At 31.5% G+C, this 22,272-nt stretch overlaps 1 protein-coding gene across 4 annotated transcripts; it reads left to right on the forward strand.

Moving 5' to 3' along the window:
- The first annotated feature begins 988 nt into the window (after positions 1–988).
- On the forward strand, positions 989–17,433 carry LOC145191194 (hemicentin-1-like). 4 transcript variants are annotated; one of them, XM_090066996.1, is made up of 12 exons: positions 989–1,076; positions 1,425–1,500; positions 1,606–1,884; positions 4,214–4,522; positions 6,128–6,712; positions 6,892–7,200; positions 7,405–7,746; positions 7,979–8,275; positions 8,457–8,783; positions 8,956–9,207; positions 9,297–9,587; positions 16,462–17,433. In XM_090066996.1, the coding sequence occupies exons 2-12, from the start codon at positions 1,431–1,433 to the stop codon at positions 17,145–17,147; spliced, it is 3,747 nt and encodes a 1,248-aa protein (XP_089923122.1). In that variant the 5' UTR covers positions 989–1,076; positions 1,425–1,430; the 3' UTR covers positions 17,148–17,433. The 4 variants fall into 4 exon arrangements, with proteins under 4 accessions (XP_089923122.1, XP_089923123.1, XP_089923125.1 ...); XM_090066997.1 differs by having other exon boundaries at positions 1,020–1,076; positions 1,430–1,500; XM_090066999.1 differs by lacking the exons at positions 989–1,076; positions 1,425–1,500; positions 1,606–1,884 and adding an exon at positions 3,128–4,014.
- Positions 17,434–22,272: the final 4,839 nt, after the last annotated feature.

The following is a 22,272-nucleotide window of genomic DNA, read 5'->3' on the forward strand; positions in this document are numbered from 1 at the left end:
GCAGATACTCTAGTTTAGCTAATAATATTTCTTGCGTAAGCTCTAGCAAATAAGGAAGGATCTACAACTGAAATAGCGCTTTCTTCCTTAAACACGCTCTATAGAAAAAAGGAGCTTTTTCTTCCTAAGCGGAAACTCTTGCCTTGCACATTTCAACCACAAGAAAAAATGTATATCTTTAAAACATTTTTGATTAATTGTACAATATCAACATCTTGTGTTCCAATAAATTTAAAATTATTTTTTGAAAATTTTTTTTGCAATAGACTTTTTCTGTGGAAAACTGACTTTATATCAATTCTATTGACTTGCATAATCCGCTTAAGAAGAGATTAAATTAGCAAAAAAACAAAAAAAAATTAACGAACATTAAGAACTTACTTGTTAAACATTAAGAACAGTTAAATGAAACAAATGATTAAGTTTGTTAAACAGGCTGGATGTAATTCAATCATTCGAATATTAAAGATATTTAGTGCGAATAATCACACGCAAATGCGCAATTGTTTGCAATAAATTTCTTTACATTGAAATTCATTAAAATTAATTTACTCGTCATTTTCAATAATAGCAGTTTTTCTTGCAGTTTTTCTTTTGAGTTTTCTTGCTTTTCTTGATTTCAAAGATTATTAAGAAGTAAATGTGAATAATTTTTCAAAAATACAGCTGCAAAGAAGAAGAAGAAAAAAAAAAAAAAAAAAATCAGACATATAGAGCAAAAAAAAACTTTTCTAAACTCAAAAAATTACTTTTTAAACTTTTTTCATTCATTTATTTTTTTCACATTCTTTTCCCATTCATTTCCATTCTAATCACAATATTTCAATCTTTTGCTTGATAGATTTATGGCGTGCATAACTAATATTATAAAAAGGAATTCAAAGCTATATTATTAAGGTTATATATATTGAATTTTATATATATCTCTATATAACATCCAATATATATAGTCTGTTGAAATCTAATATTTGTTTTTGTTACATAATCAAAGTAATCATGTCATTAAACGCAATTTTGAGTTTCCAAATACGTCATTTAAACTGATGCAAGAAGAAGTGGTTATAAGATACCTGCAGGTATATTTTCATTTTAAGATTTAATTTTTTTATTTCTTAATCTGATTTCGAAAATTAGGGACTGTACGGTGACAATAGCTCCAACTTTCTACTAAGAAACTATAACCTTATTTTGGATTGATGCAAACAAACAACCAAAAATCATACTAATTGCGACGATTTTTATGATTTTTGATATCAAAGTTAGAACGGTGATAATAGAAGTGACACTTTTTTTACATAGAAAATATTTCATTTTCTACATCTCGTGCCATTATGTAGCTTAGGCCGTTACCATAAACTTGAAAAGAATTTTCTGCTGAAATTTTCAATTAAAAGATGTGATACGCAATATTATTTGTATTTAAGTAAAGAATGCCGAAGATAATACTGTCTTTACCATTTTCGATTTACGCGTTATTGATTGGTTACATTTACAGCCAAAGTAAGCTATCTAAAGAATTTTGTTCGCAATATTTCATCTTATTTTATTCTTAATTAGTGATGATAGAGTATCATTGATTTTTTATCGCTAAATAATACGGTTTAGATCTTCCGCTGATTTCCGTTGTATCGTCAAGTTACAACTTGATCAAGCGGGGCGAAGACTATGCTTTGAAATGCAGATCACCAGGCGCAAATACATTGTGGATAAAAGATAATTCTATTGTTTATCCAGAAAATAACTCACTGTTTCAAATAAACTCAGACCAAGATTTGATAATCAAAAATGCCCAAATTGGTGTTTCGGAAGGGGAATTCACTTGCAACGTCACAAGTGTCAATGGAACAACAGCTTTGGGTTATTCACTTGTCGTAAAAATAGTTTGTAAGTTCCATTATAAAAACCAGGTTTAGTGAAAGACGCTCCGCAATCAAAAGAATAAATATTTTGAATTAAACATCAACGGTTTTTTCCATTGAAAAGGAATAGTATCGAAGTAAAAACTTCTACATCAATCATTTTAAATAAATCGAATTTACAATTTATTTATATATTTCAACATAAAGTACTATAAAATTCCGTTAAAGTATTGGCTGTACACACACAGACACACACAGACACACAAATTTGATTGGTTAAAATTACAACAAAAATCTGATATAACAAAGACTGATATAAAGGTCTGTACTTTATTCATCATTATTATTATTCATTATATTCATTATTATTATTATTTGTTATTATATATTATTATTATTATTATTATTATTATTATTATTATTATTATTATTATTATTATTATTATTATTGTTATTATTATTATTATTATTATTATTATTATTATTATTATTATTATTATTATTATTATTATTATTATTGTTATTATTATTATTATTATTATTATTACTATATATCATAAATATTCATTATTATTATTCGTTATAAATGGAAGAACCAAACCCGGCTGTTGACTTTTTATGGGAGAAAACCTTGCGGAGCGCCAGGATATAGTTATTTCGTTATTTAAACTTTGACGAAAACTTTCAGGGAGCCGTTTAAGCTCAACAAAATAACCGAAATAAACTTTGCAATTTTTAGAGAAATCTAAAACTAGTTACAATCCAATTACTAATTCTAAATATACGGAAGGATATGATATCATGCAGGATTACTCAATTGTCTAACGTAATTCATCATCAACCCATGGTTCTTACCATTAATTTTGCGCTATTTTTCTTAAGTTCGGTATTTTTTTTTTTTCGTAGTGTAAGACATTAAACAGCAGGTTTTCAGGGTTGTAATTTTAGGCGTTTTCGACAGTTTGACAAAGTTATGCTTCTGTCGTTAGCGTCATTTCTATGAATCCCTGGCATCAATGTTACAAACGTTTGCATAATTATGTAAAGAGATGGCTCGTATTAAGAAACTATAATCTACAGTCCTGTAAAATCATCTCTTGAAAAAAATATTTTTGTAAATTTGAATTCTCCTTTATTTTTTACAAGAAAAGGAAAATATTCTGGAACCCAAATCCCGGTAAAACTATCAACCCATTAATAAATTTGTTCCTTGTATATTTCAACCTTTCGACCGGATGATATTTATAGTAAATCAAAAGTAGCGTGCTTAAATGCAGGGTTTCCCCCCCCCCTCCCTTTTCTGTCATTTTGTTTTGAAAACCCACTGATACAAATATCCATTTTACCTGTGGCCCAATAAATACTTATTATAACTTAGGTATCCGATAGTTTAGGAAAAATTGATTTGATCCCCTAAAATCTTTCATTACTGCGATCAAGAGCCTTGACAAATTATTTGATCAAATCCAATTTCATATGAAGTGAAGGCAAAAAAAGTCTGTTCACAAGTACTAGGACAACTCTCTTCAGATTACAGACACTGACTGCAACTCTTTTCTTTGAGACCATTCTTTTTGATCTAATCTTAGATATCTCTGCTGTTTCAATGACACAAAAAGCAATGATACATTGTGATTTTCCTTGCAATCCAAATTTTAGCAATCATAATTAATATTTTGCAGAAAATACTAATATTGTTGTAGCCTTTTTAAATCTACAGTGTCCAAGTGGAATAGATGGATGATCATTAACTCTGACAAATATTTAAATGGTTTATTTGTTATTTATCATATCCTTTTTGTAACCCTATGCTATTTTCAACAAGAAAAATATTGTTTCCTTTTGAGCTCAAATGTAATGAGGATAACTAAATTCTGAAACCCTTAAATCTTTGAGTTTTACAAGATGCTTAAAATCGTGATTAGTTGTAAATAACTCATTACTTTCTTAGTGTTATTATTATTATTTTTTAATGCAAATAATGATAAAAGAGTAGATTTTAAGTAGGTTTTCTCAACCTCATGAAGATTCTCTGCATTATAAGTTCATCAAATGTATTTTCTAATGTTATATTTACTATATTAGTATATTCTAGCAGGTAAATTCGCTAATAGGCTAACCTGTGAGATGTAACAAATACAAAATATCTGAAATGGTACAAAAATTATTATTTATCTTATTTTTGAAATCTTTTAATTTGTAAAAAAAACATGCTATATATGTAAGGATAAATTAAATGTTATGCAATTATAGATAAAAGCATATTTTATATATATATATATATATATATATATATATATATATATATATATATATATATATATATATATATATATATATATATATATATATAGTTTTAGAAGATGAGTTCCAATACACCCCACGTGATAGTTTCTTTTATGACTTTGATGGTTTTCAAATGGGTTGGGGAAATTGTCGTCCTCCGAAATCGCAGCCAGTTATCTTTCCTCAATGGATTAATGGCTCTAGTGGTCTGCCAATTGATGCATCTTCTCGAGTTACTATCAATGTAATTCCTAATGATGGAATTTTCTCACAAATGATAATTAACCCAGCAAATAAATGGGATTCAGGAAAATGGGGATGTAGAGCTGTTCACCCATTAGGAACATCCACAGTTTGGTTTAATATTACTTTATATGGTAATTTTTTTTTTCTCTCATATTCTTCTTAAAGTGCATGAAAAAAAAAAGATTGCCAGAGGATGATGAACATCCTCAAGTTTGACAACATTAAAATAATTAAACATTAAAAAATGTTAATGATATTTACATTATTACAATAACAATACTTTAAAAAAACTTGTACATACAATAAAGAGGTACAAAGAATCGTAATAGGTTAGTTATAATTCAAATTATCATAAAATGAATGAGTATGAGATGCATAGAAGATTTGTAATGTCTGGTCCTGAAATTTTTGCCCTTTTGATTAAAATTATGCAGTATATTCGATGTTTTTGAAAAATGAATATTCCAGATAACATACTTTCTAACTAATTGTGATTTTTATGGCTGGTTCAATAAATGAAATATAAGTAGCAGGGCTTTTTTTCTATACATAAGTGAACTGAGTCCATTTCCATTTAAGTATGTTCTTTAAGTAAATACTTCTATTCAGTAGTATTGTTAAATATTGTTCTCCACAAAGAGAAATGTATACTAATTCCTTGCTAAGTGTGGCATTTTGATTTTGTTATTTACAACTGCCACTTTATCATTTGCCATATCAAAATGTGTGAGGTAAATAATCATTAAAAGCTTTTAGTTTTTAAAAGCATTTAATTAATTTTATTGCAAGCTCTTTATCCTTGTTTTTGTGCTTATATATTTCCTCCTCAACTCTTTAATGTTCCTTCCATCAATTAGGTCTTAAGTTTCCAGATTTATATTGGATGCAGAAATCAAATTGGCCTTTTTTGTTTAAAAGAAGAAAAACTAATTTCTTCAAAGATCTTAGCAAATCCTCTTAATAGCTTTATACATTTGCTTATGGATTATTCAGTTTATGCTTGGTGTAGTGGATTTAAATGTTTAAATTTTAGTTCATGGTAAAGTTTTGATGTGTCTTTCTTCATAAGTTTGTTGCAGCACTCTATTTTAAATGCAAATATTTTGTTTCAACTGATTCCTACCTTTTCTTTTTTGTAGTAGCAAATTCACTAAGTTCACCATTAACCCTGAGCTTTTCAACTACCAGATTTGCATCAAATATTATAGTTTTTAGTTGGCTGGATAATATTTCAAATAAAGTTTCAATTAGTTCATCATTGTTAAGAAAAATATTACTGAGGAGAACATGAGGCGATAAAGTTTCAATTATGACTTTGGAGACTTTAGAGAGTGTATGTTGGAGTTGAATTCTGTTTACTAAAGTAATAACAAAAAATATATCTTTTGTTCGTAATATATTGAATTGGATAAATAAAGTAATTATAGTTTTACAAACATTTAATTTATTGTTATAATAAAGTTGACTTTCAGCAGCATTGTTGATATAGTTAACAAATAGAAAACACAATTATCATGAAATTTAAACTGTCTAATTAGAAAATTACATCTAAAGAATTATACTCTTATTTTATATCTAAAATATATTCAAAATGACACTTAAGTTAAACATGGGAAAGGCATTACAACTCGCTGACTACACTATTACAAAAATTGTTAATTTTAGTTGACACTTTGAAATGTTTGAATCTTCTTCTTCTTTTTTTTTTTTTAATAACTGTCACTCTTTTCCTCAAGGTCCGCCATTTGCTCCCCAAAATATACATGTCAAGCAGTATCGAACAAATGGTTTTATCTTGAAATGGGATTATTTAAGGAATGATCTTGCATTCTATGACATAAAAATCAAGCGTCTTTCTTCTGGTGTTACAGCAGATATTGTTTTTAAAGAACATAATCTTCCACTTTGGTTTCAATACACAGAGTATGAATTCAAGGGTTTAGTTCCAAATGAAGATTATGAGATAGTTATGCGAGCTACAGATGTCATGAATCAAACAGGAGTTTGGAGCAGTCCCTTTAAAACAAAAACAGTGTCCCAGTTTGCACCTTTTTTTGTAAACGATATCCCACAAGTCATCTATGTTGGTGAAGGAAAAGATGTGACATTGAGTTGTGATGTTGAGTCCCAGCCGCCAGCAACATTTCTATGGTTTAGAAATGATGTAATGATTAATTCCTCAAGTTTTAGCTACACTTTACTAAACCAGAGCTTAACTATATTAAATGTTTCAAGAAGTGATTCTGGAGTAGAATATAAATGCAAAGCAACAAATGTTGTTGGAAGTCTAACTGGGATTGATGGCACTGTTAATGTGGAATGTAAAAAATGTTTTTAATTTTTTGTTTGTTAAATGTTTATGTAGTTAATTCAATTGTTTATTATAATTTTCGTTTTTATAATTTTCAAATAATTATGTTGTAAATGTTCATCTAATAAAATATTTGGTGCAAATATAAAATCTAAAACAGTTTTTTTCTTACTTTGTAATTTGTTTTAGGGATCGATAAAATGTTTGTACAAGCCCCTAAGAGCAATTTCTATTACCCCAATGCTGATTTTATCAGAATTTCTTTTATTATTCCAAATGGTGTTAGAACACCAAGTATAAGTGTACTGTTAAATAATAAGCTAGTAGACTCTGTATCATTCCCTCGTCATACAGTAACACTATATAAAGGACCTTCTGGAATATTGTACAATGCTCTGGATATTTTACAGCCAGGTGATATATCAGAAGGAGAGTACTCTGTTATTGCTTCAAATTTAGGTGGAACTGTTGTTGCAAATTTTTCATTAGTTATTGCAGGTAATCAATAAATATTGTAGGGAATACATTACCTTTTTCATCTTTTTAAACATTTGAATTTTAATCTTAGATGACTCAATTTTAAAGAGATCTGTAGGACATTTTGTTAAATTACTTTTTTTTTTTGTCATAATTCACTATCTACTTAATGCATATACTTAGTTCTCCAATCTTTTATAGTTGTTTTAATGATTTTGTTTTCAGGCATTCCTCCTCCTATAACCTATTTCCAAGTATCAAGTCAAGTCCTAGGCACTGTAACACTTGAGTGGAATCCACCTACATCAGAGTTTAAAATGTTCAAGTTGGGTACAAATTTCCAATTCAGAAGAGATATAGCTTTTTTTGAAATAGATTACAGAGAATTTTCAGCAACTTCAACGCAACTTGTAAAACTGACTGGAGATTTCAAAGATAAAACATATTTCACAAAAATTGGAGCCATTAGTGGCCTAACACCTGGTGTTACTTATAAAATTAGAATTAGATGTACAGATTTAGGAAACCAGCCCAGTGAATGGTCTGATACACTAATTCATACTATGTGTAAGTTTTGTATAGTGGCAAAATTTGTAATGAAGAAATTTATAATCTGATAAGTTTTTTGAAATATTTAAGACAAGAACATTTTTAATTATCTCTTACTTATGTAAAGTTGCATTTCTTCATTAATATCTTTAAATGTAACTGCATGAATTTATCAATATATTTGTATAAAGTTGCATGTATCTATCAATATCTTTGTATTTTTTTTTTAAATGGAGTTTTATTAATTAAGCTACCACATTGCCTCCAACTATTACAAATGGTCCAAAAAGTCTTTATGAGCCATTGGAAACTTCAGCATTTAATTTACCATGTGAAATAGTTTCTGTGGTGCCAGCAAATATTACTTGGTTTAAAGACAACTCACCAATTTCATCAACAGATGCAAGGTTCAAAATAGAGAGAAATGGTAGCTTAAATTTTCTTAGTGTTAAACATGGTGTTGATAATCATGATGGGAAGTATTATTGTCTGGTGTCAAATATATTTGGAAGTGTTAAAAGCAATAAGGGAGAAGTTATTACTGTGTGTAAGTTTTTGTTTTTTTTTTCAATTTTTTTTCAAAATCATTTAAATTTTAAAATCTGTATTTTTTTAAAAAAAAGCCTCACATAATTTTTGCTTTGAGATTATTTCTAGGTGTAGAAGATTTGTCTATAAATGATGTTGATGGAATAATGATGTTATCTTTTTGTTGTTACTGTTTTCAGATTTTGAGAAGGATTTCCAATATACAAGAGATACTGTTGGCTATTACCAAAGTTCACCATCCCATAACATTCATGTATTGTGCATTCCTCCATTAAGTTACCCTGCTGCTAAAGTACTTTGGAGTAATGGGAGTGATAACTTCCTTAAATTTAGTTCAACAGTTATAGAAGAAAATAACTTTAAGCAAGGTGAAATAAGTTTTTTTTCTGTTAAAGTTATTGATGCCAATAATTATATTGGTAATGAAATTGGATGTGCTGCATATAACCCTGTCCTTGGTTTCAATGGACATTATGAGTTGGCTTTGACAAAGATAATCCAGTTAGGTGGGTTTGCAAATAGTTATAAACAGCATATTTGATTTACTATAATAGTTTTTTAAAATTAAATTTACATCAATAATCTTCTCTTTCGGTGTTTTATTTTATTTTTATTGGTATTTTAAAATTTGCATTGTAGTTAAAAATAAATATTTAATAAAATATTTAAACTCTTTAGATTCACCTAAAGTTTCTAACTTATCTTATGAGTTTACATCACCGAACAGTGTCAGGTTCAGTTGGATGACAAATAATGATGATATAAAGAGTATCTTATCTGTTTTTTTTAATAATCAGAAAATTATTTCAATTGAAACATTCAATACAAATTATGAAGTCAAAAACCTTGAAGGAAAACTTTACTCTTTCACAGTTCAAGCTGTGAGTAGTAATGGATTAGAAAGTGCTGTGGCTACAGTTTCAATGATTGGTATGCTTCCATTTAACATTTTTTAATTTGGAATTCTGTATATTTGTATAAGTTTTGAAAACCCCTTTTTAATTCTCTTTTTTCCTTAGGTTCTCCCCCAAGTCTCACATATGATCTTCCAACTGTTTATTACCCACAGCCTAAGGAAGGTGATAGCATTGTGCTATCTTGTAATTTTTCTGGGATTCCTTGGGTCAATATAGATTGGATAAAAGATGGCATTTTAGTTGTAAACTCTAGTGAAATTAGTTTAGCCAACTATGGACGTGAGCTGCAACTGCGTTTTATATCATATGTGAAACATAGAGGTATCTACAAATGTGTTGGTAAAAATAGTATGGGTTCAAAAGAGAGTACTGCCACTTTACTTGAAGTTTTTTGTAAGTTTGTTATCTAAATTGAATTTTTTTTTTTATATCTTACATAACTTCCTGGTTCTAACACAGTGTTGGAAACTTAAAAATCACAGATTACATATATGCATGCATGCATACATACATTACATTACATTACATTACATTACATTACATTACATTACATTACATTAAATTACATTAAATTACATTAAATTACATTAAATTACATTAAATTACATTATATTACATTATATTACATTACATTACAATGCAATACATGCATACACACATTCATCCATCCATACATGCATGCATGCATGTGTACCCTAGTGATTCAACACATATTGTTAGTTGTAATTGAGTACTTATTTACTGTTTATCTGTAAACCTTGCTGAATAATGGTTTCTAATAACATTTTCATCACCTTGTTCTTTTTCTTCATCTTCTTTAAAATATTTAAAATTGTCCATACCTTTAGATGATAGTAGACACAAGAAACAAAGTTGGTATCATTAGCATTAAATAATTTTTAAAAACTTCTATAATCTCTCATGTAATTTTTCATATAGTTCTTGCTCTTGCTTTCTGCCATATTTAACTCAAATTTTGTATTATTGATCACATGAAACAATCACCATTAAATGTGTACTGATTCATCTCTGACAAAATCTTATCTAAATGTTTGAATTTTATGTATTCGCAGCAATTGAGTGGTGAGTGAGTGGCAATTGTCAATTCGCAGCAATTAAGTGGTGACTGAGTAGTGATTGTCACTCAATTACTGAGTAGTACTAAATCACAAGTAATATGCATATAGGAAACATGCATACATGCATTATAGTTTATTTCAGGAATTTTCTTCAATTAATTCCACTATTTAAAGTAGTAAGTCAATTAAGTAGTTTTAAAAGAAACCTTTGTTTAAGAATCAGTAATCATTGAAAACCATAATTTCAGTTTTTGTTATAATCTTTACCATGGCATAATGAATATTTTCAGGTCTTAAGCAAAGTATGTTTTAAATGTTCTGCTTCATAATACATATCACATTGTTAAATAGGAGAATTTTTAGTCAAATGATAGTGGAAAAAAAGACTAAGAGGGTCATGCAGCTAAGATGATGTCTTTACTTTAAACCATGCTAGTGCATAAACCTGAACAATAAGAGACCTATTTTGATTCAAGATTGGTTTGGTTAATTACCTCTTGTAACATGAGAATGCAAAAATTTAGCCATCTTGCATAGTTGAGTCAGCCAGTTTTACAAACAGTCTATTTATCAGTGACTTTACCAGACCCTATTTGTTTGCAATATTTGTTAAAAATACAATGAAGTAAAGTGATAGGTAGAAATGATAACATTATTGCTGTTTGTTTGATGTGGTCAAAAGTGATTTCAGGTTTGGAGAGAAACTACATATTTATACTTTGTTTGAAGCTATTGTGGAGATCATCTACCATAATTGTCAAGATAAAGTAGTAAGGTGTGATGGATTATATTACCCTTGAGTAATCACTAAACAAAAATTAATAAAAATTGATCCAGAAGATGTCTCAAATGGTTTTCCATCTTCAATCATGACTTTTAGCACTGCACAATCATTAATTCTTTTAATAGCTGCATCAATTGGAGTTTGAATAAAATTTGTGGTTAATGTAGAAGCTGATGTTTTTCTCTAGGTTTTATTAGTGCTTTAGATCTCTTTTTTACTTCTATATTTAATTATTTAAGATCCAGAAATGAGATGAAGTTCCAGTTTTCTGAACAGAATATTTTTTAATGCAATTTTTCATAAAAGTTTGCATTTTGAAGTTGTTTTTTTTTTCTTAAAATATTCCCTAACTATTAATTCTTTAGAGAACATTCATAATAGGGAGTGATTAGTATGAAGTAATAAAATATGGATGATGTAATATGGAGTGATGTAATTTGGAGTGATGTAGTATGGAGTGAAACCATTGCGTACCTTATAATGTCCTATTCACCATGTGGATGATGTCAAAAATTTACTGGATTAAGTAGAGAGAGGCGAACATTTTTTATTTCCATATTCTGATACTTGTGAAGTGTTGAAGGTTTTGCTAAAGATTTAATCAAAATTTTTAAGTGTTTAATAATATTTACAATAAACATGGGTCATAAAAATGCTGTGTCACAAATTGCAATAGAATTTATGATAAATGTTCCAAAGAAAAAACTTTTCATGTTCCTTGACTGCCATACCAAGAGACAAAAATACCAGATAAGAAAGACACTGTTGTTTGTAAAAGGTACTGGCCTGTTGAATATGTGCCAACAAAAGAAAGACCTTATAATCCCCCATCTGTGCTTATGTGTGTAAAACCAAGTTTAAATCCTAAGCTATCTTCTTTTCCCAGAACTACTTCAAGAACTCATTCAGAAAATAAAAATTTTCAACCTGATGAGTTAATCTTCAACCTGATCTGAAAATAAATACAGGAAACTTCAACTTTAATGGAGTTGATGTACTATTTAATACTAAAACTGAGAATCAAATATTGATTCAGTCATTAGAGTTCTTTCATAACTCAGGTATGGCATTGTTTTTCTGAAAGTAAATAATAATTTTCATAATAAATCATTTGATTGAGTTAATTGTATAATAAAGAGTTAATTGTATAATAAAAACTTTCTCACAAATCAAACCTACCGTATTGAATTGATGGTCCCATATTGCAGATGCATGATTTCAAAATACTTATGAGATAAATGCACATTTGAGTTTTTTACAATGTCATGTACTACATGTAGTGAAGACTTTGACTCAGACCCAGAGAAGACTTTGAACTTCCTACCATTATGAGATTAACAAGGCTAACATCAAAAGTCAAATCTATTCTTGAGGATATTTATCTACAAAAGGTTTTTTCATGCTTAACAAACAGTAGACATTAAAACTGTATTCTTTTATTAGATGGAGTTTATGTTATGACTATGTTACGGTACCATGTACTATCTTGCAGTAGCATGTCATCCAGAGTTTAAAGATGTTGATGATACTATTTCTTTTCAATAATAATTGATTTTTGAAGAATTATTATTGTTTTTCTATCCTTATGCAGATATTATTGTTCTTCTATCCTTATGTATGTATATGTGATGCAAAGTGAGCTACTATTTTCTCTTCTGGTGATTTTTATCTTCAAAAGTTGTCAGAGTTTGGAAGCATGGCTAAACAAATGTGCTCTTCTCAAGAAGTTCGCTTTAAATATTTCTTAAAAGATACTTTTAAAAGTCTTTATCATACTTGTAATAGTCAATGGTGGTGTTTTCAAAGTTCCTCTTGTCTACAAATCATAAATATGTTTTGCTTGGAACATTCACAATTGATCCTTTAGAGAAGGGTTAAGCTTTTACCATTTTTTTACCATTTTTTTACCATTTTACCGGTAAATTTTTTTTACCAATTTACCGGTAAGAAAGTGTTAGTATTTCTTTTTTTTTTCATTTTTTATTCAATTTTATTAAATTATTTTTATTCAATACTATTATTTATTAAGTCAAGTAGTACTTTAGTCAGTCAACTGACACACATAAAATAATTACAGTTTTAATAAAAAAATGTCTGGAGTCTGGAAACATGAAAAAGATCGTTCTGAAAGTGTTTGCAAGATATGTGGGAACAAAACTCAGTTTACAGGATCTACAACAGGAATGTGGTACCATCTTGGTCAAAAACATGGGATAAAAAAGCCCCAGGACAAGAAAGAAACAAGAAAACCTGCAGCCAAAACAGCCCCCAAAATCTCAACATTTTTTCAGAAGGAATCAATTGATGAAGTTCTTTCAAAACTGGCAGCCTTAGATGGATTTAGTTTTAATGCTTTAACTAAAAGCACATTCATTCGGTCGGCAATGACAGAAAAAGGCTACGATTTCCCAAAAAACCACAAACAAGCCATTCAGCTAGTGAAAAACTATTCTGCCAGTGTTAAAGCTAAGTTGAAAAATCAACTAAACTAATTGTTGTTGACCGGAGAACGTTTTTTCATCACTCTGGATGAATACACATCCCTGAAAAACCGAAGATTTCTCAACATCAACATTCACCAGAAGAACAAACACTGGAACCTTGGACTCACACGTGTTTCCGGATCTTTCCCTGCAGAAAAAGCAGCAGAAATTGTCTCAGAGAGAGTGGAAGAATTTAGACTGAACTTGGCTGATTGCATTGTTTGTTCTGTCACTGACGGGGCTTCAATGATGGTCAAGTTAGGGAAAATTGTTCCTACAGAACATCAAACTTGCTACACTCACGGGTTTCATCTGGCCGTTCAGGAAGTTTTGTACGAAAAAAATCAGAGCAACTATTTGGACGAGGAAAAAGTTGAGAGCGACAATGACGAGGAGGAATATTCAAATTCGGACAACGAAGAAAATTCCAGATTCATTGATGACAAAATCAATGAAAGCATTTCTCTCCCAAAGGTCAAAGTTCATTTCCAGTCTGTCATCATCAAATTTCGGAAGATTGTCAAGTTGTTCAGGTAATCTCCAGTCAAAAATGATGTGCTCCAAGAAGAAGTTAAAAAAAACCACGACCGAGAAGTTGCTCTTATTTTGGACTGTCGAACAAGATGGAACAGCCTCTTGGCAATGGTTTAACAGTTTCTAAAAATCAATGAACAAATTGGAGTTGTTCTTGCAGATATTTCTCCAAGTCTCATTTGCACAGAGCAAGAGTTAGACATCTTGACCGACATTGTTGATGCCCTTGAACCAGTCAAATTGGCAGCTGAAGCTCTTTGCAGGAAAAATGCCACCCTGTTGACAGCAGAGGGAATCTTCTAGTTTCTGATCAATAAATTGAATCAGAAAAAATCCAGCCTTTGCATTTGAATGAAAGATGCTGTCTTAAGGCGATTTACAAAGAGTAGACAAAGCAACTTGGTCAGTCTATACAAATATTTGTCCAACCCAGACTGCCTTCACGAAATTGAAGAGCATAAAATTTTCAACATGCCTTCTAAGACTGTTCTTCAGAAAACTGCAAGGTCGTTGCTTTCAAGGCTTTTCCCCACAAAAGACATCGAAATACTGGATCAAGTAGAGAGAGGCAAAGGACGAAAAGAAGCTGAAGAACAACTTTCTCTCCAGGAAGAGTTGGAAGAAGCCATCGAGCATTCAGCCAAAAAGCAGAGACATAACTCAAATGACGAGTTTAAGACCGTTTCAAAAGAAATGATGGTCTTTGAAGCCACCAACAAAAGAACTTCAAATCTTGAGCTGTTATTCAATGCTCTGGAAACTATCTCTCCCACAAGTGTTGAATCGGAGAGAGCATTTTCTGCTGCTTGACTATTTGTCACAAAAATTCTATCCAGAATGAGTGATGACCTACTTGACACTTTGTGCTTCCTTAAAGCCCATTTTTTGTTGAAAAATACATCCTAAAAGTTGCAGTTTTTGTGTTTCATTCATAGCTATTTCTAAATTATGTTAAGGAGTCAAAAAAGCATGTTATTTCATAAGAATTTCTATTTTTTAAAATTTACCATTTTTTTACCATTTACCGGTAAATTCCTTTATTTTTACCAATTTACCGGTAAATTTAAAACCCGGTAAAAGCTCAACCCTACTTTAGAGAAGCAGTTTGGAAAACTCAGACAATGATCAGGTGGTACATATTTTATTACTGTACAACAAATACTTGAGAAAGTTGGTATTATAAAAACAATGATGGTGTTAGTCATGATTTTACTACAACAGGGGATTCTTGTGATGTGGTTTTTACTTGAATGAAGAAAAATGTTTGATATTTAACAACTTACCAGAATTAGAAAGTGTATTATCTATAGATGTTAAAATGGCTCTGATTTACATAGCCGGTATTTTGTTCGAAATGATAAAGATTCAGATGATTCGTATTTTTATTATAAGAAAATCAGAGGTTTTACACAGGAAATCAACTGTGGGGAATTAAATGTGCCTGGTCATTTTGAATGTCAATGGGTAATATTTTACTATTTTTCTTTATATTTTGTAAAGAAGCAAGTTTACACGAGCATTTCCTTATTTGTGATATCTAATGATGTTTATTTTTGAATGTAAACAGAAACCATGGGGCTTTATTTTCAAAAATATTCTTAAAAAAAAAAAGAACAAAAAAATTAATTTTTGAGTATTTAATATAATAACTCAGTATTATTTTTTTAACTCAGTATTATTTTTTTAACTCAGTATTTATTAACACAGGCAAATAAAAAAAAAAATCTTTTTTTCTGGGGCCTGGGATATTTAAATTGTTTATTATATTTGATTGCTTATCATATTATAAAAAAAAGTATTTCTTAATTTTTTTCTGTTCAAAAAAACTCGCCTCTAGTTTAATGCGTCATCCGATCAGTGAAAAGGCCTGTTATAAAGTACGCCATCAGTAAAACAAATAACACAGTAATATACTTACATTTTAATTTACAGCCATTAAATAGTTTAAATTATTATTCTCACAAAAAGCTGTGCGACTTTTCTTGCGCTGTTTCCATGTGTGTGTTTCCATGTGTGTGTTTCCATGTGTGTGTTTCCATGTGTGTGTTTCCATGTGTGTGTTTCCATGTGTGTGTTTCCATGTGTTTTTTTTGTTCAACTTTAGCTCAACTTTTTCTTTTGTTTTCATTTTGCACTTTTTTATTGGCTTTTAAAAAGTTGTTGTATTTGACGGCTATAAACCTTGTGATTCATCACCTTAAGGTTTTTTTTTCTTCAAAAAACAACAGTTTCAATAACAATTTTTGATGTTTTGAATCTGCTAAAATTACAGATACTGAATAATAAAGAGAAACGAAAAATTATTGGGTTGGTTTTAAAGATATTTCCAGCACCGTAGTTTTCAAAGGAGTATTTTTATTTTACTTTTGAATTGCTTACATTTTTAGTTGTTTCAACAAGCATAGTTTCCATTCCTGTTGCAACAAGTTCTACAATAGCAATACCACCGCTAAATATCGTCTCAATTTCTTTGCTATCGCCAACTAAAAGTTCCACGCTTCCAAATTCCACTGTAACGAAATCAACCACAATAGCAATTAAATATACAGTATTAACTGCTTCATCATCTGAGATTTATTCTGATCCAGCCTTGTCATCATTTGCTAAATCAATAGAGACAACATCATCTTTATTGTTCACAAAAGTTTTAGCAGCCAATTCATCACTACTACTTCCGAATGAAGATGCAATCACGACGTCATTGATATTTGAAACTTCACGTTTAACTGAAACGTCTTTAGTAACTAAAAATAACTCTACGATGACCTCATCAATTGCTAGTTCAATAGACGTTATTTCAACTTGGAGTTGGTCACCATCATCGCAAACTAAAAAATCCACATTGTCAAATCCATCAGGACCAACTATTCAAAACCAATATACAACTGACAAAGAAACTACATCATCGAATCTGACTGAGAGTTTAACATTTGTGCCACCCGAGCAAATCGTGCGTTCAAGTTTATCGCCAGGGATTGTAATAGGAATTGTTATTGCAATTTGTCTTGGGTTATTGCTAATCACTGTACCCATTGTTATTTATATACGGCATAAGAAAAATCAGTTGCAATAATGTCGGCCTGCGTTAAGTTACATGAGGTTAAATTTTAAATTTTATATATAGATTTTTGTTAAAAGTTGTATTTAAAAAAAGTAAAAGTTTTTACTACTTATATATATATATAGGGGGTTTCGATATCGTGCAGTAACTTAATGCCTCGAATCTTAAATGCCTCAGTTTTTTATATAACTGTATTTTAATATGATTTTTGGGACAAGTTTTTTTGTGTGTTGCTATTTTCTTTTAGAAAAATTCAGTATTAAATTTACGTGATTTAAAGTAAAAACCATACGGCGCAAAATTTAGATTTTTGCTTCCTGCAGTCAAGAGATTGTTTATTGAGAATGTAGTTTTCCTGCTACAATTCGTTAAATTTATCGAACTTATTTTACTTAAAGAGGTGTGAACAGGGTCGCAGAGAGTTTTATTAATGCCCCGGTCCGAAAATTTAATGGATGCCCTCTTTTACTCCAAGCCTTTTGCAAATAAAAAGCGAACAATCATTTTACGCCTAATTTATTTCCTTTATTTTTATAGAAAAACACAATTCAAGTCTATTTAACCTTAACTCGTAAAAAAAAAATCGTATTAACGTTATATCAGAAGTGAAACACACACTTTGGGGAAAATTGAATGCACCAAAAACTTGGCTTAGAAATTTGTGCGAAAAGAAAATGACTTTAAAATTAAGTTCCGTAATGCGCAAAAAAAAAAACAAAAAAAAACTCGAGTAGTTTAGAAACATATCCCACAAATCCCCTGAAAAGATGTTTAGGTTGTTTGTCACCACTAGGGAAAGGCTTACCTAATAAATGCAAATCCACTTCTTTGAATTTAAACCTTAGAGAAATTTCAACAGAAAACAAAAAAGTTTTTGAACAGATAGCCTCTGCAACTATCAATGGTCAAGAATCATCACCAGGTAGGACAGTTAAGTTATCAGTGACTGAGGGAGGTCGTCCATTACCACTTACCCTAGGTAACTTAAATTTTGTACCTTTCCTGTTTTAATGATCCTATTTTGTCTGTTCTAAGATTACATTTCATAACAAGGTATATCAAAATTTGTCTTAAGGAGCATCATGTTCAAAATCAACAACTACAGAAAAGTATAAGTAAAGTGCCCAAGACCTGGTGCAAGTTCAGCAAACTACAGGCATGTCTAATATTGGAGTCAAAAACCTTGCAACAACACAAAATTTGGTTTCCAAATCGCCTCTTTTTGAGCCAAACTATTAAGCAAATTTTCGTAAAGCAGGGTTGCAACTTGCAAATTTTTTTACAAAAACCACACTTGCATCATCAGGCAAAAAAATGTCATACAAAGAGTACACAGCTGTTCACTGCTCTCTGACTTTCCGGCAGAAATTTCACTTAAGAGACAACTTCAAGCAGGTTATCTTATAAAGGTTGGGATTGATGGAGGTCGAGGCTTCTTAAAGCTTACAATATGTCTTCAAAGAATGAATGATGAAGAAGATTAAAGCAGTTCACCTTCAAAAAAGTTGTCACCTCTCAAGCTATAAAAGACAGCGGAGTTAAAAAGCAATTTCTAATTGCAGTTGCAGAGGATCTACATGACAATTACGGCAACATCAAAAACTTTATTGAGCTTGTTAAACCTAGACTTTGTGGTCTCTTGCGACTTGAAAGTTGCTAACATTTTATGTAGTTTGAAATGTCACTCTAGCTCACATCCATGCCTATACTGTGATAGTGAAGCAAAGAACTCAGCTGAAAAAGGTGTGCTCAGGACGCTGTCTGATCTTCAAAATTGTTACACAGACTTTCTTTCAAAAGGTGGTGACATTAGGAGGGCAAAGTTTTTCAACAATGTTGTCCATGAACCACTTCTAAAATCTGATCCAAGCAAATTCATTTTCGAACTAATTCCACCAATGGAACTTCATCTGCTTCTTGGGATAGTAAATCACTTTTTCAAAGCACTAAAAGAAGCATTGCCAGAAGCAGATGAGTAGCCAAAGAGGCTCAACATCATTGAATTTTGATGTTGAGTCTTTTTGGCTACTCATCTGCTTCTGGCAATGCTTCTTTTTCTAGTAAGTCATCTTTTTCAATCTGAAGCCATTACAATCAAAGACGAGCTACTTTTGATTGGACAGCTGCTGGAAAATCTTAAACGGATTAGGAGCTCTTGATCGCAGTTTTTCAAGAGGCTGTAGCTGTAGGATTCGAAACTGAACTCGGTACTAAAAGAAAGCGTAAACCGAAGTGCTTTCACGTTGAGGGATCAAACGCAGCCCATTTCCATGACAATAAAAGAAAGAACTCGAATTTAACATTTTTAATATTGGTTTGGATAGTCTGATTCAGCAGATTAATTCAAGATTTATGGCGAGTAGGATGGTTGGCAATATATTTTCATTCATCTGGTTGGATAATGATGATCTTTCCATTCAAGAAATCAAAGCTCGCGAGCTTGCACGGTTTTATCCGAGAGATGTGAACGAAGAGGATCTCATTGAAGAAGTTCGCTGCTTTAACACTGCCCAAAAAAAAGATTTCAGGCAAGAAAATCCAATGCAGCTGCTCAACCAAATCTTCGAGAAGAAGCTTGAACGCCTTTTTCGTACTTTTGCATCATGCTCCGAATTTTCAACACTATTCATGTGACAGTTGCTGAAGATGAACGATCGTTCAGTTGAAGATTGTAAAAAACTCTCTTCGTTCGACCATTTCGATTGAAGAAGATTTGGTGAAAGAGGTGAGCTACGACAATGTCATCAATAATTGGGTGGCCAGAAAAGCTCGAAAAATTCATCTTTAAGCACCTTATTCACCTTTTCGTTGATTGTCCTTTCATTTATTGGTTTAAAACTAATATGTTGATTCAAATATCAGTTTTGATTAGAGGTTGCGATTTCCCGGACTTTATTTATTCCCGGGATAGCGGGAATTATTCACATTGTTCCCGGGATCCCGGGAAAATCTTCATCAGGGAAAATAAAAATAGCTAAATTCACTCTTTTATTTTTCTATTTATTTTTTGTAACTGTTTACGATTTTAAAGTGACTACTGAGAAAAACCAGTGCATAGAGATGGCTGTCTGTCAATCTAGTTCTATAGTTGGTAAAAAAAATCCAGTTGAACTAAACACCCTTTCAGCCTCTACACTGGAAGGACGAATTGTTAAAAGCGCATTATAAAGCATATCTAAGTTATGCGATCTTTTATTAGTAGCTTCTAACAGATTGAATTCTTGATGCATAGTTGATTTATTGCACTTGACTTCAAAAGTATCTTCTTTTTTTTTTACAAATTTTTCTAATCTGGCAGCCATAGATTCAAATAACTGATTTATATTAACAATACTTTTGCTAAGTTTTCTACCGCTATCTTCTTCTTTTGCTATTTTTTCAATTATGGGAAAAGTCCACCAGTTATTTCAATCGCTAAATTTATCATAACTGCTTTAGATGGTATGCTAAATAAGTCATCATCGATAACACTTTTTAAAGATTGTGGGTTATCTAAAAATCTTAGTAAACCAACAAGATCTTTTTTTCTTCTTTGACATATTCTTTAAATTAAAGTATTTTAAAGATTTTTTGCTAGGCAATCTTGAACATCAAGTTCTTTAACCATAAATTTTAACTACTAGAAAAGGAGAGTTCTGGGACAAAACCATTTTTGATGCCCGTTTTGAGTTTTTTGCTGATTGAGGGGTGTGAAAATGTTTTGATGCCCGTTTTGAGTTTTTTGCTGATTGAGGGGTGTGAAAATGTTTTGGTGCCCGTTTTGAGTTTTTTTTTGCGAATTTAGGGGTGTGAAAATGTTTTGGGTGTGTGAGTGTTTGTAAAAGGTTTTTTCATGAGAAAAGGATCCATGAAAAAATTAATGGGTGTAAAGGTGTTGAAATCGTTCGCGAAGTTATGCGTAATAATAGGCTTGACCGAGAAGAAGGTAAAAGCTTCCGGATTGTCCGACTTGCGCGTCGCCGGAGTTGAGAGTGACGACGAGTCTTCTTCCGGATGCGACGCTTGGCATGGAATCTGCTTCTCCGAAATTTCTGTAAAAGGAAATGGTGGTGGTGGAACCGATGGATGCAGTGGATTGATACAGCAGCCCCGTCGATGTGTTGTTAAACGAGGATATGTTTGATCCGTTCCACGACGACAAGTAAAAATCTTCCAGTCCTGAAGAGGAAAAGAAGCATGTGCTGTCACCGTCGTAACCAGGAAAGTAGGTGTAATTGTTGGTGTTGTATGGAGTCCAAGGAGTGAGAACGGTTCCGTTTCCGGGAGGGAAATTTCCGTCGTACATTCTGACTCTGGATTCCCACCAGTTTCCAGAAGCGCCGATGATGTGCACTCTGATGTATTTGAGAAAGACTCCGTTTCCTTTCCCGTTGGTGTTCATCAAAACATATTCGCTGCCATACGTTGTGTTCAAATATCGAAACGATTTGCAGTAAAGTTTGAAAAGAGGGATGGAGGCAGGAATGGAAGCAAGAGTGGAAATGAATGGTTGAATCCAGTAAGTGATGGCTGTGGCATTTCTGTTGACCAGTTGAATGGAGACGTCGTTTCTGAAAGGCATTTCCAACGTGAAATATCCTCCCAAGGAAGTGGTGTTAAACATGTTGCATCCCTGCAAAGAATTAGTGTAAAACGATCCTCCGAGAGGGGAAAAAAGCAAATTGGTGGCAAGACCGGTCGCGTCCACTCCAATTCCTTCCGTTGTTTCTTCATAATTCCCCACATTGATTTCTCCGTCTGTAAAGATTCGAATGAAAACTTGACCAGGAATATTGGTTCCAGAGGTGCTGTATAAAGCCAGCCACAGCCTTCTCAACACTCCAGATTTTCCGGAAAACGCGAACACAGGAGAAGTGGTTAGCGCCGCTACCGTCTGAGACTTAAACCCCAAACTGGTGAAACTGGATCCTGGAACGACACTGGTCAAGCTCGATTTTTGCAACAACAAGTCGACGTAACTTTTTGTCGCTCCATCTTGCGCGTTTGACGGATCGAGCATATTGATCAGTTTGTGCGAATTCAAATCCAAGTCCGCGGTTCCCACAGTAGTCCCTCCACCTGATGCATGCGTGTCCACGTAATTTTTGGTGGCTGAATCCGAAGCAGAAACGGGTTCCGACAGATTGGTCAATTTGTG

Source organism: Hydra viridissima, unplaced genomic scaffold (genome assembly GCF_058129835.1).
Source record: "Hydra viridissima isolate aposymbiotic clone 2 unplaced genomic scaffold, HvirCarnegie_v1 scaffold_11, whole genome shotgun sequence".
Lineage (NCBI taxonomy): Eukaryota > Metazoa > Cnidaria > Hydrozoa > Anthoathecata > Hydridae > Hydra > Hydra viridissima.

Coding starts and splice junctions, on each gene's coding strand:
- LOC145191194 (XM_090066996.1), top strand. CDS start 1,431: ATGCCGAAGATAATACTGTCTTTACCATTTTCGATTTACGCGTTATTG. Junction 7,747..7,978: donor TACACTAATTCATACTATGT/GTAAGTTTTGTA, acceptor TTATTAATTAAG/CTACCACATTGCCTCCAACT. Junction 9,208..9,296: donor GGCTACAGTTTCAATGATTG/GTATGCTTCCAT, acceptor TTTTTTCCTTAG/GTTCTCCCCCAAGTCTCACA.